At 40.0% G+C, this 18,286-nt stretch overlaps 1 protein-coding gene across 4 annotated transcripts in view; it reads left to right on the top strand.

The window, feature by feature from the left end:
• Positions 1-18,286, top strand: part of LOC139736595 (alpha-actinin-like) — an 81,469-nt gene that overhangs the window by 39,606 nt on the left and 23,577 nt on the right. For 2 of the 4 annotated variants that reach the window (XR_011711267.1, XM_071647340.1), the window contains exons 5-7: positions 5,028-5,115; positions 9,340-9,418; positions 17,080-17,161. Coding sequence is in view for 3 of the 4 variants with exons in the window: in XM_071647340.1 (XP_071503441.1) it covers positions 5,028-5,115; positions 9,340-9,418; positions 17,080-17,161 (249 nt within the window). In the remaining variant the exon portion in view is untranslated. Of the gene's footprint in view, positions 1-3,908; positions 3,997-4,437; positions 4,526-5,027; positions 5,116-9,339; positions 9,419-17,079; positions 17,162-18,286 lie in introns of all 4 variants that reach the window. The other 2 variants (XM_071647342.1, XM_071647341.1) reach the window with 2 other exon arrangements.

The following is an 18,286-nucleotide window of genomic DNA, read 5'->3' as shown; positions in this document are numbered from 1 at the left end:
TATGGAACTCTTCATACCCTTGATCACATGAAACGAGAACATTGGTCATCACCGCCCTTGCAAATTCTTGGAGGTCATGCGTGTCATAAATACTCTTCCATGATTTGCACCCAAAAATATCTTTGAAGAATCCTGTTTTTTGTTCATACTTAAGCAATTTCAGCTGATATTGTTGTTGCTGGTACATGTAGCATGTGGGACCTGAAGATCCCTTGGCTATCTTATCATATGTTTGATTGTACTGACCTTTCTACCATTTTGTTTGCGTTTCCTTCAATTTGACTCTGAAGTTCACTAAAGTCAACTCGAATAGATAGTGGCATTGCACTTTTAAGCTCTACGATGTGATATTTGAATGGGGTAGAATAGGTTCGCTATGCACTGTGAAAGCCAGCCACATACTTTCAAGCAAAATTTATTTCATATTGCTCGAGTTGATTTGACAGCATATTCCCCATAACTTAATTTGTGAAAAACAGTCAACCTTGAGGAACAAAATGAAGACTTATTGCTAAATATGCATTTTAAATTAAAGAAAGAATTGTTCATCATCTAAGTTAAATAAATTACAAAATTGCTGCATTGCCGAACTACTTATGAGCAGGAAGGCTTGACGGTTTCAAGTAGAATCAGATTTTCGACGAGGCATAAATTCCCAATGAATAAGATGCAGAAAAATTTTATAATGAAACCGATCAAAGAAGAAAAAAAAACCCCAGGAGATAAAGAGAGAGATAACCAAAGTTCAAGTGGTTCAGGTCAGTTACTCTGTGGCTACTTCTTTCAATGTCTCAATAGATGCTGAAAAATATAATGAAACAGTGTCCAGGGTGTTGCAATTATGAGTGATGTTCTCTGTTATGATAGTGAACTCATGCAGAAGAATGAGAACATGTCAGTTTGCTACAAAGGAATTTTCATATCAGATCTAGGATGGACATGCATTTTCCGGTGAATGTATGGCTGTAAAAGGGTTTAATGAAATATGCTTTGTTAAAGTATCTTGTTTTGATTTAATGATTCAATCATTGGCTGTACTTCTGTATGGTTTTTAAGGATGGTGAGAAAACAGATATTTTTTGATAAGATGGCTGCAAAGATGTCTTCTGCTTTCTCTTTCTCTCTGTAGAGGACCAGATGAATTCTGTCATGAATTCTTTCCTCCACCTGCCCCTGACATACCTGTTACTGTCTAATAATTAATCTTTTCTTCCTTCTTTTTTTATGAAGGAATTTCCTTAATCAGTAAAAGTGAAGGAAATTGATTTTGTCTGTATAGAAGCAGATATTTTACTGGAATTGCCTGCCTGAATGAATGAAAAGAGATCAAAATGTGCACGTTTTGCCTAATATTGTACCAAGCTGGAGAGTGCTGACAGGTGGTACTCGCTGACATTTCTGCATTATGAAAATACAAAGTAAGAACGCAGAAGTTGAGACATCCTCAGCCGCATGTACGATTTCAGGCCTTGAGTGAACATGATGTAAAGAAAAATGAAGTGACCCTATGCCAGAGAACCCAAATTATGGAAGTATTTACTTTGTAAACCATTTTACTGTGCTCAAAGGGAGAGAAAAAAAAAAAAGAGAATGAAGTACACAATGGAAAAAGCAAAAACTTTCCCCACATCCAACCAATCACCACATCGGTCAAGCACCCTGTTGGGCTGAATTCGTGGAAGAAGAAACGAGAGATGGCCTAAACCAGAGAGAGAGAACAGTCTTACAGCTCCTCAGTGTCCCTTCTCTACCACTGACCGATGATGGAGGCATTAACATCGCCCCTCTGTCCAGTAGTGGTGATTGTCCACTTGTCGGTCAGAGCTGAACAACGAGTTGGGATGAGTGGTAAAGCTGTTCTCTCTCTTTGATTTCCAAGTAAGCCCAGTCAACCAGGCTGGAACTAAGTTTTCCAACTTATTGACTGCCTGGACGATACAAAGCTGCAGCTACATGTATTCAGAAACAGACTTCCCTGTGACAAAAAATAGGTATTCACAGCAGCCACAGTGGACTCCCATTATTACAAAGTCCTTGGGACCAGCAGTTTTCTTTCGTTATATTGAAATTTCATTATAACCGAACAAATAAACATTAAAAAACATAGAGCGGATAATGTTGCGGCGTGAATTTTTACTTCGTTGCAACCTGAATTTTGTTACAACCATGTTCGCTTTTATCATTTGGCTGTTGACACTGTAGCTACACTCACTGAATGTTGCAATCATCCATTAAAAAAAACACTTCGTGAAACATGCCCCATTTTGGGGGCTCAATTCCGAAAAATGTGTGGTTGGTCTGGAATGTGAACAGTTTTTGGTTTGTTTTGTTTTTTTGTCATGTGATGCAATTGATTACATCACTTTTTGAAGAGTAGATTCCAGTGCCACCTGTCAGCATAGAAAGAGGTTCCACTCTGCCTGTTTGCAATGATTTGATATCTCATGACGCAACCGTATGAGTCCACGTATGATTTTGTGTTTCACCTGGCACAGTTCTTTAAATGCTTACACGCCTCAAAGGCTTTCGTATGTTCACCTTGACTTTTCTGTGCTCTCCGACAAGGCATGCTTCTGCGAGTGGGCCGAAAAGCTTTTTCTCTTTGCTAAAACTATCATGTTGTTTTGAAGCAAAGACGAATGCATTTCACACTGTTGGTTCCTTTTTGTCTGGAGTACCTGTTTATCTGGCATGTTTTTCTTTTTTTTTTTTTCTTTTCATGGCTAATTGGATATGATTTTTGTTTATTCTATTAATAAGCTTTTGGTGCATGTTTTCAATTTTCTTTCAAGGAAAAAAAAACAACATCTGCAACCTAAGCAGTCAAAGTGGCATTTCATATCCTGTATTCCCATTTGTGCATCACTACTCAGTTGTTATATTTTCCCATCCACTTTCATTTTTGAGAGATTGTCTGTTTTATCTCACTGTGATATAAGATGCGGTATCTCCCACTTTCTAAGTGGTCAAAGTTATGGTATTGTGGAAGGAAATTTGACTCATGTTATTGAGCATTGAATGTCACATGGATATAATCTGGCCACCCTCCTCCCCCCCCCCCCCCCCCACGATTTCACCAATATTAGCAAGACTTGTTTCACAATCATGTACATGGAACTTTGATGCCCCCACAAATTTGCCTTAAATAGGCCATGATTTTTACCTTTTTTTCTCCACCTTGGATTTCAAATTCGACCGTTCAAGTTAAGATGCAAAAGGTTTCAGCGTAATTGATTTTGAGGCTGATGACTAAAACAGTACTGATTCGATTATGAATCAGCGATGATTCAAGCTATGCCAGTGTGGTAAACAAACTTGGGAAGGGCATGGGACAATCCTGATTAAGACTAAATTCTATATTGTCACTAATAACACACAGATCAATTTTAGGGATAATCCGTGTTTTTGTACTGGTATTTTGTTCCTTTTCCACCTGAGCTTGTAGGAAGGCTATTTAATACGTGTGTGCCTGCTTGGTGTCATTCACATGGATTCTGAATGCATCATCCATTCATTCAGTTTTTGGCTGTCTGAAGCACTGAAGTACTGAAGCACTATGTGTAGGGAATGCTACAAATCAGTTTTAATGCAGTGCACATGCCATGTATCTAGTTTTCATATTACTCAGTTGAATGTGATTGGCCCAAACAGCATGAAATGCAAGAAGACATCCTAAAAACAAACAAACAAACGAACAAAACAACAGCAGAAACTAAACTAACCTCATGGACTGGACTAGATTTTGGCTTGGTAGTGCTGAATTGACGTGCACTAACACCTTGACCTCTAGGCTGGGCTAGTCTGGTCTGGTCTTGTCACAGTGGCGCCAGTGGTCAGCCAGGCTGCCCAGTAGCCCCTTTGGCTTTCTCTATGCACAACTCGTGTCCACTCTCTGTGGCCACATCTAGATCACACTGCCAAGGACGGCCTTTTGCTGTGGTGCCAGCGCAAGACAGCTCCCTACAGAAACGTCCACATCGCAAACTTCCACAATAGGTAAAGGACTAAAGCGTAGACAGTAGTGGTGTGCGTACCAGGTGAAACCGTTGCTGTGAAATCATGGGTCAAGCAAGTAGAGACCCCCATTTTTTTTTCATTTTTTTTTTCAGATGACGTTGAAGTGTAGGGAGTGTGTGTTGAAGACAATCTCATCTGGTCCTTAGTCTTAGCTTGCTTGTTTCTTGTGTGCTCATTTTCTTGTTCTCATTTACCACATTTTTTTTTTCTCTCTTAGCACACTTCTGTCTGTGTGTCATTCATCTGTTTTTCACCCATCATCCTGTCATCGATCCTTCCTTAGTCTTTGCAGCCATTTCCACTCGTCAAAGATCTCTTTACGCATACACGACTCCACTTGCATGTAGGCATGTCGTTAGTGTAGTGCTGTACTAACGCATGGCATGGCTCGTCTTTTGTTTTGTCAACCATTCCCTGTAGATAACAGTGCAAAAAGCGGCCTGCTGCTTTGGTGCCAGCGCAAGACAGAACCGTACAAGAATGTCCACATAGACGACTTTAGCAGAAGGTAATGCAGAACATCCTCCACAAACCTTATAGCTTGTGAGGAAAAACAAAAACAAGACTTTAAAAAAAAAAACCAAAAAACCCCAAGTGAAACAAATATGTTTCCTCTTGCTATTGAATGCTAAGGCCTGAAATGGTTCTGGACATACCCTGTCAAATAAGGCATGCTACAAGCAAAATCAACTTGTGGCCGGTTGGTAAAAGCAAGCACTGCAAACGCATCCCAGGCATAAAGACCCTCCATCTTCTATGGAAGTGGCTTCAGCACCCAAGCACTAGTGCACAGGTAAGCTTTCAAGTCGACAGAAAGGAGAATGGAAGGTGTTCTTTTCTTCCTCCCCATCCCCCCCCCCCCCCCCAATTTTCCCCTTTCTTCGTGGTCCCCACACCCCAGTGGAGGGATACCCCGTGTTATGGAGCATGCATCCATTTTTTTTTTCTGCCTGTGCATGTATCTGCCCCTCCACGTTGGATTTTTCAAGTTTGTGTTGTTTCTCGTACAGAGTTTACCGCAAAAGATGGTTTGTTGCTATGGTGCCAGCGTAAGACCAGCCCTTACAAGAACGTCAACATCAGGGATTTTCACATGAGGTGACTGAAATGAGCAAAATATAACAAAGAAGAAAAAAACAAACAAACAAATTATGAAATTGTCAGAAATTACTTCTGCTTTTTTTTTTTTATTTGGTTCTTCTTTTTTGTTTGCCCAATCTTCTTCCTCAAATATTGTATCAAGAAAAACTGTACATCATATTCAGTTGATGCAATATTATTTTCTGCTGTAATAGACATTCTGTGCATGGTACTGTTTAAATCAAAACTATTCAAATATTTCCAGAGTTTGAAACACAGTTTATTGATCTGTTTTTATTTTTCCCATCTGTAGCCATTTATATCTCATGCAATATATTGCAAATGCATTATTAGTCAAAACTAACCTGTCAATTCGGTGCCGACTGAGTTTTAGTTTATCATATGAAGTAATTTGGTCTATGGATAGTATTCGCTTGATTTAAAGGACACTTACAATATATTGCGTATCATATTCAAGGGGAGTAAATACCAGAAGTGCAGTGGATTAGGGAATAGATTCATTCAGCGAAGTTGAAGGGAGATTCAATACATTAATCGTTGCAGTTTACATGCTATGATTTTCCCGTCATTTCCATGTGGACTCCTAAACGAGATTTTGCATGCAACCAGGTAAACGGTCCTGCCTCATTTCTCAAACTCTTGGGGGACATTTTTTTCCGACAGGAATGCATCTATATGAATGTGAAAGCAGTGACCTAATCTAGATTTACTGTAGAAATTATTCTCGGGCCTTCACTCAACTAACACCGTCACATCTATTAGAAAACATAATTTGGTATCCATACAAAACAAGCACCATGAAAAAAATAGACAGAGGTGCAGAGATCATCATTTTTAGCATGTTGATTCCTCACTCTTATGTAGTTAGATGGAAGGTCACTTCTTACTAGCCCAAGTGGTTGGTCTTTAGACAATGTGCTTTTTGTTTTTGATGTCTGTAAAAATCTATCTATGATCATAGGCGATGACTAGAGTGAGAATTGCACAGTTGGTTTTCAAGAAATAACTCATTGAAACATGGAGTTTATATGTGATAGCATTATTTCCCATTTAGAGTGTGTTTTAGACTGCCATCTGGTAACCGAGATCTGTGATAACATTGTTCATGTTTTTTGAGGTTGCCACTTTGTATGTCATTAGGGAAGTGAACGTTCTTTGGTGTACTGTTCCTGTATGTTTTCACACCAAGTCAACAGTCCAGTAATGACAGTACTAGTATAATACTAACAAAGAATGGCACATTATTCAATGTTTGTTTGTTTTTTTGAGGAAATGCACCATTTTCAATTATACTCTTTTTACACTCTCATGGCATGCCCATTTATGTGCTACAAATTGTTCTGAAATATGAGAACAAAAAAAAAAGTCATGCATATTTATCAGTGTTGTGCATGCTTTTCTATAGTCCATATGATAATCCTTGAAAAGAAGAAAAGACATGCACATTTGTATGCAAGTTACAGTATACTGTACTAAAACTGGAGGCATGTATTTGTCAATAGTTTGCAAAATGTAAGAACTTGTAAGAAATAATTAACAGATAACTGCCAACTTTTACAAAAACTCTAGAGACTTTTCCAAGAACAACAGTGTACAAAAGCTCATAGAAAGAGAATTGTTTTGAGCACTATACATGTATGTATTTTAAGCTTGAATTCGTGAAGACCATTAAATCAATAAAGTCAAGTGATCATTGGCTATAATTTCCCCATCTTTAACAAAAAAGAGTAATTTGTAGGCTGTGATATGCCAATGTATTAATGACATGGACTGCTACCTGAACTCCAAGCTCTTGATTCTCCTTTGTGAGACCTTCAGCGATGGGATGGACTGAAAATGACCAGGGGGGAAGCGGGCCTTCGAGGTTTAATGAGTCATAGTGACCCCAGAAATAGGCCAAGCCTGTCCACCACTGGTCAGTGACAATTATGACCTCAATTTGACCCGCGATCTGAAAGTGATCAATTCCTGATGCGCCATGATTGGCATGCATTGAATGGAAGGGGGCGCAGTTGCAGCAAGGGGAAAGGGATGGTAGAATATCATGGTAGGATAGAGATAAACTTTGATGTTATCGAATCTGTACTGTGCAGTTTTTTGGCCTTATAGATATTCCATGTAACCTCCAAAGATGAGAAAGAATAAGAAAAAAAAAATGTGCTTGCCATTAACATGTATGTAATGTCACAATCATATACATTTAGTAGAGGAATGTAGAAGGCATGTGTCATCATATCAAAACTTAATTGTGTGAGTGCCCTGCTATTTGAAGCTGTGTGTTTGTTGGTCTTCCTATGATGTCTCTTGGGAGAGGTGGGGGTCATCTTGACACCTGAACAGGCAAGATTTAAAGTTTGGTTTAAATACCAGTCATAATCAGACTGGAAAATCTTGAAGATTGCTTTGAGCAGTGACATTGGCCACAAATGCTGAGACAACTTGACGTGGCTCTTCAAAAACCACAATTACATGCCAAAGAGACCGGAAAACACACACAAGCGGCATTGTATGGTCATTTAGGCCGTTTATTGCCATGAATACAAAGTGATTATTATGGCAGTGCGGAAGAAACGATGGCTTTTTGACAAGGACTCAATGGCAGAGGGGGTATAATTATAATGGTACTTGCTCATATCAAGGGGTGATGGTGCATTTGGGCCCTTCAGGTTTATTTAATTGGCAATTAAAAGTGGCCTTTAATTGAGGAAGTTAGGCGAGCAATTTAAAAAGGCCTTGTGTGTTTGTGAGTGGTGTGTGTGTGTGTTTATGTGTGTAAGCAAGGAAAGAAGATATGTGTATCTTTCTTGCAGTGTTTTACTGTACAGGGGTTTGATTCGTGAATACCCTTGGTACACTTGTAGATTCTGTTTAGTGGGAGGGGTATGTTGTATTTGTGACAGACATATTGCCTATCATTGCTTTACGATGACGTGTATGTTGCATATGTTGTATGATGTGGGTATTTTTGTGTACAATATCAATGATCCACTTTTATAAATCTGTTGGTAAAGTCAAAGCAATGCTAAAAAAGGAACTGAGTTTAGAGTCCCGTGATAAAATGGAAGTAGAAATTCCTACAAAATGTATTAGTATTGGCAGTTATCATGAATTCTATGACATGCATTACAATACATTGACATGATTGTGTATTCCCCTTTATAAAGCAGATATATGTGAATGTTTACCTAAAAGTGATAGATTTGTAATTACTGTTGGTCAGTATTGCCTACCATATCCAGGCCTCGGGATTGGATTTAACATTAAAGCGTGACAATGGAGTTTAATTAATGACATGTTTTGTAAGTGTTCAGTTGAATATTGGTTATTCCATAGCTCAGGCATTTAATGAAATGTGAGTCGAATACTGTAAAGTAATTTTCCTACGTGTGTTTCTTCCATGATTCAGTTTCGAGTATCTTCAATAGGGATTAGAGAATCGTAGGTATCAATGTACATCTGTGCTTTAATGTGTAGAAAATCTAGTAAATGCCACTTGGTTTACATTGTTGACCCGCCATGGAAAGAATTATGATGTTAGTAGGTGAGGTTAGTGTTCACAGGATCTTCATGGTTTCATTGTTATTGTATGTTTGGGATCTTCGTGGTTTCATTGTTATCGTATGTCTGGAGAGACCGACGTGCAATTTCTTCCTCTCTGTAATAATCTTTTATTGTTCTTTTCTCCCCTATGTTCCTGTAATTTCCTTCCTTGTCATCAACTGTGGTGTCCTTCCTCTTTTCTTGCTTTCTTACTGTCCTGATCTTTTCTTCTTCTTTTTTGTCTCTTGCTTCCCTTTTTGCCCTCGCTAAATGATCTTCCCCGATGTTGAATATCTCCCCCCCCCCCCCCCTGCTTCTTGAAACGACACATATTGACTCTTGCCTTTACCAATGACTTCTGCTTCTTGGTGTATCATAACATCTTGGAATATCTGTTTTGTCCTTGTGCACACATACACACACATTCTCATATTCACCAAAAATAAAAACAAAACACACCAAAACCTACAAACATACTTACATACATTTGTCCAACATGTTCTAAAACTTATTTTTTCAAAATCAATATGCCACTGCCTTCTCCATCATTCCAATCCCAACCTCCACCACTTCCCCCCCCCCCCCTTACCATTACAACTTCCGGTCTCCTTACCCCCTTTTGTTAACCCCATCTGCCACTGGTGCCTATATCTTCACATGCCCATTGATGCCCTGTTACAGCTGGAAGGATGGTCTTGGATTCTGTGCCCTCATCCACAGACATCGCCCTGAGCTGCTGGACTACAGCAAACTAAGGAAGGTATGTAGGATATCCGTCCCTCATCGGGCGCAAACGGCTCGCTGGTCTTAACACCGCACAACCTGTCATCACTAATTCCTCCTGGGTGCCTCTTGCTCTCTCTCTCTGCCCTAGCCACTCTTCTGGCCTCCGCAGGTTACATCATTTTCTTACCGATTTGTAGCTTTTCTTTTCGCTGGTACATTTCTGGATGTGACAATCATATGGAAACATGGTCGCGATGGGGCGGCATGCATCCATTCTCAATCTCCGTATTCTGGTTTCCTCAAAACGTGCAAGTTTATTTTCCGGTCATAAAACAAGATATAGAAAACAGTTGTGATTCGATGCATTACCTTTGATGATGTGCATCACAAAATAAAATTAAAAAAAAGAAAATAAGAGAAAGGGAAGCTTGGAAGTAAAATTTTCAACTTCTTCAACTGGTAAACTACAGACAGATTTTACCTGTGACAAGCTGGCTGAATCTCGGTGGAAGGCCAATATTGTTACTCCCCACCATATTAGGCTTTTCAAGTCCGTGACCTAGTGGCTGCAATTTTGTGGCTGTATGGGTTGTTCAGACTTTTCCTCTTCTCCTCAACCTCCTTTTGGGTGTGTTCACACTGGTATCTTCTCCATCACAATCCGCAAAGATGGATTTTCTGCAATACAGAAATGGTCATCATGGTTTGACCGGAATCCGTCTAGTAATCTTGCCGAGAATATTTTTCTAACACCTGCTTTTATCACGTTAGAGAAATATTTTCAGCTGTTACTGAAGGATCCGGCTGAGCATGGTGACATATTGGTTTTGCAGCAGTTCCATTATTTGGATATCATCACTCTTAATAAGTTTTACAAATATGAGTTCACATAATAATGTAGCTTACTAGTATATCTGGCCATCTTTTATCCATTTTACCTCATTGTAACCATCTACAAATAAATGATTCTCATTCTTTTATTCTCTTTGAAATGAACTTAGCTGATCATCAAAGTTTGGTCTTTAAGTAATCATACAAACACTTCAGCATTTCCCAATGTTTTCTTTGATCTGGAGTTAAGGTTTGAACTAATCTCTTCATTGCATACAACTTTTTTTTTTTGTCATTATCTCCATTCATATACTTCTTTCCTAATGGTTTCCTGGGTTCTCTGGAATGATAAAAACTTTTGATTAATACCTCAGATTCTACCTCAAACATTTCATCAGCTGTAACCCACCCTGTCCTGTGTTATTTTTCATCTAATTTTATCAGTCTAAATCACTAGCCCTCTAATTCCTATATCAGCATATTACTGAGTTTAAAGGCCTCTCAAAGATATGAAATCATTGTGATTTTGTGTAGATATCTAAGAAGTTTTGAAGAGTCCAGCCAACATTATGATCATTTTCAAATCTTCCCAGTGAATACTGTCAGTAGACTGTCAATAAGTTATCTTAAACATCCTTACTATAATACTGCAGATGCATAGATTGCTCATTTACATATTTGCCATAGCAACAAACATAATGTAGTCCAAATTAGAAATATTGACATTTACAATGTTTTAAACATGGATTTGATATAAAGTGGAAGGCATAGGGGTACAAAAAGTTTATTTGCATGGTTTCATCCATTGCATGTGAGCACGCATCACAATTTTGCGGTGCTGTGCATGATTCGTGTGGTTCTCGTCAGCATCTTGTACCTTGTACCCGTTGAATGTACCCATCGCATACAACCATCATCACTTAGGAGGAGATTCCCACTGTTTGTTTGAGGAGGTTTGAGGGGAAGAGGAGAAGAAACGGATATAGTGTAGCCCCCCCTCAGGAGCTTGGTGTGACAGGATGTACGGTGCCCAGTTCTACCACATAGCATGGCATGATGGGGCATGGAAATCTTACATTCGGTTCTTTAGGGTGCGCGGTCCCTCCCCCCTTCCCGGGAAACTTTGTATCATGCATCTGCATCATGTGAAAGAGAAGTCTGCACCTTTTAGCTCGATGCTACCACTATGCATCACACATGCCTGATGGGGCAAGCAGGACACCCCCCCCCCCCCCCCCCCCCAAAAAAAAAAAAAAGACAGAAAGAAGAAAATTATATTCTGGATTGAAAATCTCCTTTCCTTAATGAAACGTGGCATATCGGGCAATTGTGGAAATACAAATGCTTACTTTGGATTATCCAGACATTTAACCTGTTTGCTATTTCAAGTACTTATGAAAAATTTGAACATGAGTGAGTACAGTGCTATACAGTAATATTTTAAAACTGTTATAAAGATGTATGAGATAAAATGCCATCAAACCATTTGTATCTGATGGTTGTTGGTTGTGTTAGGGAGTGGGCAAAATGATGGAGACAAATTCGTCTCCAAAATGGCTTCAAAAATAACAATTAGTGCAAATAATTCTTAATTTGGATTAGTATTACAAATTGATATCATGTTTTTTGAGGGGGGAAAGGTGGTTGGGGTTTGGATTAGGGGGTAAAGTTATTAAAGTAGCTTTTTCTCCAACATGATAACCCCCCCCCCCCCCCCTTGATGGAACATCTCTGACTGACATTTGATTTTGAAATGGCTTTGAAGAACCATTGTAACTGCTATGAATGGTTTACAGCCAACTTTTGCAAGTTTGTGTCAAGGCAAACTGGGGGGGGGGGGGATGGAAAAAAAGTGGGGTGACAGGAGGCCTCTACCAATCAAGTCTTGAAGTGATGATTTCTTTATGTCGCCCTCTCAAGTCAATTTTCCTCCCTCAAGTAACTGTGCTAGACAATCAAAGAGGTCTCCGTCTAGATTGTCCTTCTTCCCCTGTCATTGTCCAATGCCTTGTCTATATGAGGCTCCAAGCTTATCCAAACCCCCACACCCCCCATCCTTACCCCCCACCCCCACCATTTACCCCAGTCACCATGCCTCAAAGGAATGCGAGGAATTCCCCCTGCCCCGTGTCTTTTGAGTCGGCCCGAACGGCAGGCGATATGGGCGACCCTATGTTGATTCTACTTACCCCCAGGCCTGTCGTCTCGTGGCACCCTTTCTATCCCATCCCTGTGTGTATGTGTGCATGTGCATGTATGAAAAGTGTATTTGCCCACACTGCTGTGTGGGTACATATATTGTGTGTGTGTGTGTATGTGTGTGTGTGTGTGTGTGTGTGTGTGTGTGTGTGTGTGTGTGTGTGTGTGTGTGTGTGTGTGGGCATGCATGCATTTCAGATCATACTGATATGGATGAACTATATTTGCGCTGGGACGAGATATTAAAGGCACATGACGTCTAAGCCTTGTGCATGTGCGCGGTGACCAAGCGAAATGCAATATAAGTTGCATGGTAAAAATTCCTGACATTGCATTGCACTTTTTTCTCCCAAGGGCCAGAGTGTCCAGCAAATGAAAACCGCGGCTTGGGCTTATCAATGAAGCAGAATATTAGTCACTACTCTCGCACACTACTGTTGATCTACATTACATCAATTAAATTTACCAAATTCTGTATGTGACTACACTAGCTTCCATTTTAATCTGCATTTGACAACACAATACTTGTGGAGAGCAAAATATTTCTATGGAATGTTTTTGGAGATATGATAAAGGGGGATTTTTATTTTTATTTTTATTTTTTTGATTGTTGAAAGTGACAGAAAAATGACTGGCAGCAGTTCATTGCACTCGTATGTGAAGAGAAGTATGAGCGGAAAGTCATATTGTCCTTTTTTAAGGTGTATCTCAGGCAGCATGGGACAAACAGTTGGGCAAATGCTATTTAGCTCATGACAAGTCAGAATCCAGTATTAGAGGTGCTAGCCCTTATATGTTAGATATGGCCATGTTCCTAAGAGGAAAATGTGTGACAGATTAGAATGATGGCTCATGTGTCAAACAAACTACATTGTATCTGACTGTGCCTTACCATCATCTGATGTAATTTGGATTTCTTCAGTCCTGCATGGACATGTATGATTCGTACTTCAGTCATTAAGAAGAAATGAAAGGAGAATGAACTGATACTCTCACTTTTCAAATATTGAGTCATATTCCAGTTCCACAGTGATCAAATGCCATTTTGTATATTTGGAATTTTGGAAACTTGAGATTTCTATGAAATACGAAAGACATACTTGTTCTCTGAGCACAAGCCATTACTATCATTATTTTCACATGAAATTTCAAAATGACATTGCCATTTTATTCACAGAATCCTACCGAATAAGGAGGACAGAAAATATAATGAAAGGGACCGTATTGTGAGGGTTGGCAATTTGAATAAATTCAGGAATCCCAGTAATGGTTCAGAAAAATACACACAAAACAGGTGCTTAAAAGCGGAAAAGACCATCAAGCTGTTGCAGACTTCTTTCGGCCAACCTTCTTATCTTCACCGTGCACACACATGTATTTGCTGATGGGCGGTTCCATTCTGGCAATCCTGTGTCTGTGCTAGTTGTGAATTTCGAATGTGTCATGGTGGGCAGCAAACGAAGATTGATTCAATTGAAGAACCATGATATCTGCCGATCGACATCCTTTAACTGATACCATGTCCTTATTAAAATGTATACGATATGAATCTGTGAAAGGTGGAGCCTTAAGTAGGAGACCAGTTGCGGCCGTCTCGTTTCCAGGAAAAACCAGGTCAGCCTGGTATCAACCTCATAGGAAGATGAGCAGTGCTGGGGCGTGGTGGGGTATGGGGTTTTTTTTTACGGAGAGGGGGATGATCGGGGAAGGAGAGATGAGAACTGAAGAGATGAAGGATGCGATGATGACATAGACACAGACAGAACAAAGACACAAAGATACACTTTCTTAGCCTCATATACAATAAAACTAGATTTCCCAAAGGCAAATTGCCTGATTTTCTTCTTAACCAGTCACTATAAAGAAAGGTAAATTTTGTCATACACCGAAAATGTCAGCATTGATACACCCAAGTTTGGCATGTAGAGTTAAAAAAGAAAAAAAATAGCCACTTCATGCCCCGTCCCCTTTGAGAACATAGGGGATATGAGAGATTCATTTCATTCATAAACTGTTACTGATGCAATGTTATTGAAGTAGAGCTGTGTTTTTTGTTTTCTATTTTTTCCCTTTTTGATGGGGGGGGGGGGGCTTTAGTTTGTTTTGTAAAACACTCATTGACAAGACATTGTATGTGAAGGAGAGGATATTACATCACTACTGTCCTTGATGTCATTGATGAAATGTCACGAAAGGCCAAACTTCTAGGCTGGGTCAACCACCGTAATCGTCTGCGCTTAAAGTTCAGTTTAGAGATGGGCCGGATGATGATGGTAGTGATAGATGGAGCGCATCATCACGTGCAGAGGTATCGTTGGTGTTAATCTCCCATCTCGGCCGGGCTTAGACCAGTGTCGTGTGTCGTCCCATCCGAGGGGTTAATGGGAAGGCAGTGTGGTTGGGATGACGTGCTGTAATGTCACAGCCAAATTCGAGCAAAACTGTAAAGGGGAAGAAGGGGGGGGGGGGCAACATTTGTGGAAAGAGCGTCATCTTAGAGGTACTACTTTTGATTTAAGAGATGTCGGGATTATGACAGGGATACCAACGCATTTCCTTCTTCTTTGGTGTAGACTGGATACCAGTGAACTTTTGAGTGTCTATTGAGGGTTACAAGTAATATTGGATGACTGATATGTAGCCATTGGTTTGCAGCAAGAACCCACATCAACTATTGACATTCGTCCATACCTTTATGAGATGGAGACATAAAAATGACTTTTATGAAAGCATAAGTGTGTCTGATGAACTTATAGACAGAGGCACTACGTAGCTCTCCCCCACATCCCACAATCCCATGGTCCGACTGCCATATTTAGAGGTGGAGACCGAAAGGGATGCTTGATAATCTTCAGGCCGTCATTCATCAACCAAACATGACACATGAAGTAGAGAAAATTGGATCGTGAGTTTGTCCCAACTTTTAACCACACACCTTCCTCATTCTTCTGAGATAACACCGAGATAATGCTGCATATTCATATCCTCCCATACATCCCGGAAGAGTCCCATCTGCAATATAGAGGGAACTGAAATATGACTTTCCGTGTTTTTCCTTTCCAGTTCGTGGATATACATTTGAGCAGAATTTCCCACTACAAAGTTCAGTTGAGAAAGAGAATTGAACGGTGAAAAAATGATGATCATTTGGGGGGGGGGGGGGGGCGATGGGGTGAGGAGAGTAGAGGGACTGCTGCATTTTTAGTTTAGAGACAAGTAGAGCATTAAGGATGAGGGATACAGTCAGTCTCGGTCCATGCTGCTTCCAAGCCGTCTGCTAGTGCGTAGGTGAGAGCTCCAGGGATGAGGTTATGGCTGAAGTTACCATACCGGACATTCTTCTGGCTTGCCCCAGACACCGGAATCCTCTCTTCTCTCCTCTCTCTCTCTCTCTCTCTGGTCTCTGCCATTCAATGGCAAGGCCTGTGTTACGGGGGTAGAGCTGAGAGGAGGGATCCAGCGAGACCCTGGTGAAACACGGCCCGGGGGCAACTATGAATCAGTCCGCTCTCCGTGCAGTGGGCGTGTGAAAAATCAATCCAAATGAAACACAAACGAGACCTTGCCCCAGCCTTAATGACATTTTAAACTTGGAGAAGCAGAATTTGATTGCCACATCTTTAGTTGATATATCTTTGATTTTTTTAAAATATATTTTTTAATTTGATTGGTTGAAAGGGTAGCTCAGGTGCAGTGAATTGTTATGAAGTGGTACTTAGGAAAAAAAATATGTCAAACAAAGACCTAATAATGTGGGAAATAATTACTTTATGTGATTGACATTTCCTGGTATAACACCCAAGTATGGTAGGTCAATTGATCTTAAAGTCATGGGCTGACACAGGGGTAGCTAGAGATAGTGGCACACAGCAAGACATTAGCAGAGAAGTTCAAGGAAAAAAAGGAAAAAAAAAAGAAACGGGGGGGGGGGGGAGGAGGGTAGGGTGTGGGAATGACGAATGATTGGCTAACACCTCAAACTATTCCTCTGTATTCAGAATACATGTATCTTCTTTTTTTTTTTTATTTGGGAGACTAAAAGCATCTAATAGGTGAGTCTGAAGAAATATGACAAATTTTAAAGATGGCACTATTGACTGACCATGAGATAGTTCTAACATGGCATTGAAGAGAAACTATGATTCAAAACCCTTGATTGCCCTTTTTTGTTGTCACTCTTGCATAATTACTCATTTTGGAGTGTGAACAAAAACAAACCCACAAATCATTATTGTGTGTAGTGGTGAATTTGTGTGGAGGAGTGGTATATCTGTGTATGTGCATGTCTGTCCGCATGTGTTCATGCGAGTCTGTCTCAATGTCTGAATCTTTCGTATGTGGATGCATGTGAGTGCATTTGTTGAGAGCAATGTTGTGCAGTAAACTGTGCAGGGTGCCTTCTCCTTCACTTAATGCACGTGCTTAATCGTCTGTTTTCGCGTGGACGGCGGTGGAGGGCATCTCTTGCTTGATACGCACCATCTCTCTGCTGTGGCATTTCGTATTGGGCCTATGTTGCCCCCCCCCCCCCCCAAAAAAAAAAGAAAAAAAAGAGAGAAGTGTCCCCCAAGAACTTTACAAGGTGTTTCACATGCCTCCCCCTTGCCTCCCCTTCACTCACCCCCCTCCTCTACCAATGCCTTGCCCCAACCCCCTTCTTCACAGGATGACCCCTATCACAATCTGGAACTGGCCTTCTCCGTTGCTGAGAAGCACCTGGATATCCCACGAATGTTGGACCCAGAGGGTGAGTAACTAGCCCCTTTTATATGGGAAGGAAACTGATTTTAATACAATGTTGAGTTTTTTGTCTATTTCATTTATCAGAATTATTATTATTGTCATTATTGTCATTATTGCAATTATTATTTTTATAGATTTTCTTGTTCTTAGTATTGTGTAAAATAATATTCCAATGGTGATTTGTTTTACAAACTTTGCTCAGCAAAATGAAGAAATTCTACATAAATCAGATATTCCTGGATTAGTTACCATAAATGTGAGCACCCATGTGAATTCAGGTGAGCAGTGACCGTGGTTTAAAATATTAGAAAGGTACTTCCATACTTCTTCAGGTCTTACATTTGGGCATTGAACAATTGTTTTGCGCATTCTACCTCTAAATGTGATAGCTGAAGTATGTTCCTGATTCTCTCAATTTTTATCTTTGGAATGCACATGTAGGGTGCAGTTTGGCAAGGTTTCCTTTGCGCACTGTAGATTGGTTATATTGTAGGCATAAGTTTTACTTTTTATTCTTAATGGCCTCTGGGCATGTGATGATTTTAAAAGCCTGGTCATGGCAACGTATTAAAGGACTTCACTCCTATTTGAGAATATTCTGCTGGAAGTTGAATGAAAATTATGGCTTCCTCCTTGGACAACGACAACAACCAAATCTCCGCCTTAAAAGCAGATGGAAGTAAAGTTGAAAGAAGTGTGTAACACTTTAAGCCTGCCTTTTCGAAGAGAGGACATCCTTAATTGTCTCCATTTGATTTCTTGGCCAGTATAAGAGGAAGAGCCTGTTTAATCATCTGAGAGTATTTATTATTTATTTCCTTCCCTCATTTTTTTTATTTTTTTAAATGGCATTAAGCCATTTTTTTTTTATGTTTGGAGTCACTGCTGTATGTGGGTTGAATCCAATTATTCTTTGAAGCGTGCTTGTAATTCAATTCCAAGCGGAACACATGTACTGAGGTAATATCATTACACATGTTCCACCAAATTCAATTTTGATATTGACCCCTAATGCCATTACAGTCTTCCAACGATGCTGATCTGCTTCCTTCCGATTGGGGAACGTAACCATAGTGCCGTATAGGATGTATGGTGTGACATGAAAGTGTTTAGCTGTAGAGATTGCCCT

This window comes from Diadema antillarum, unplaced genomic scaffold (genome assembly GCF_040938485.1).
Source record: "Diadema antillarum isolate AM-2024a unplaced genomic scaffold, OU_Dant_1.0 seq00000657_RagTag, whole genome shotgun sequence".
NCBI classification, from domain to species: Eukaryota; Metazoa; Echinodermata; class Echinoidea; order Diadematoida; family Diadematidae; genus Diadema; species Diadema antillarum.
This window is presented reverse-complemented; position numbering and strand designations above follow the sequence as displayed.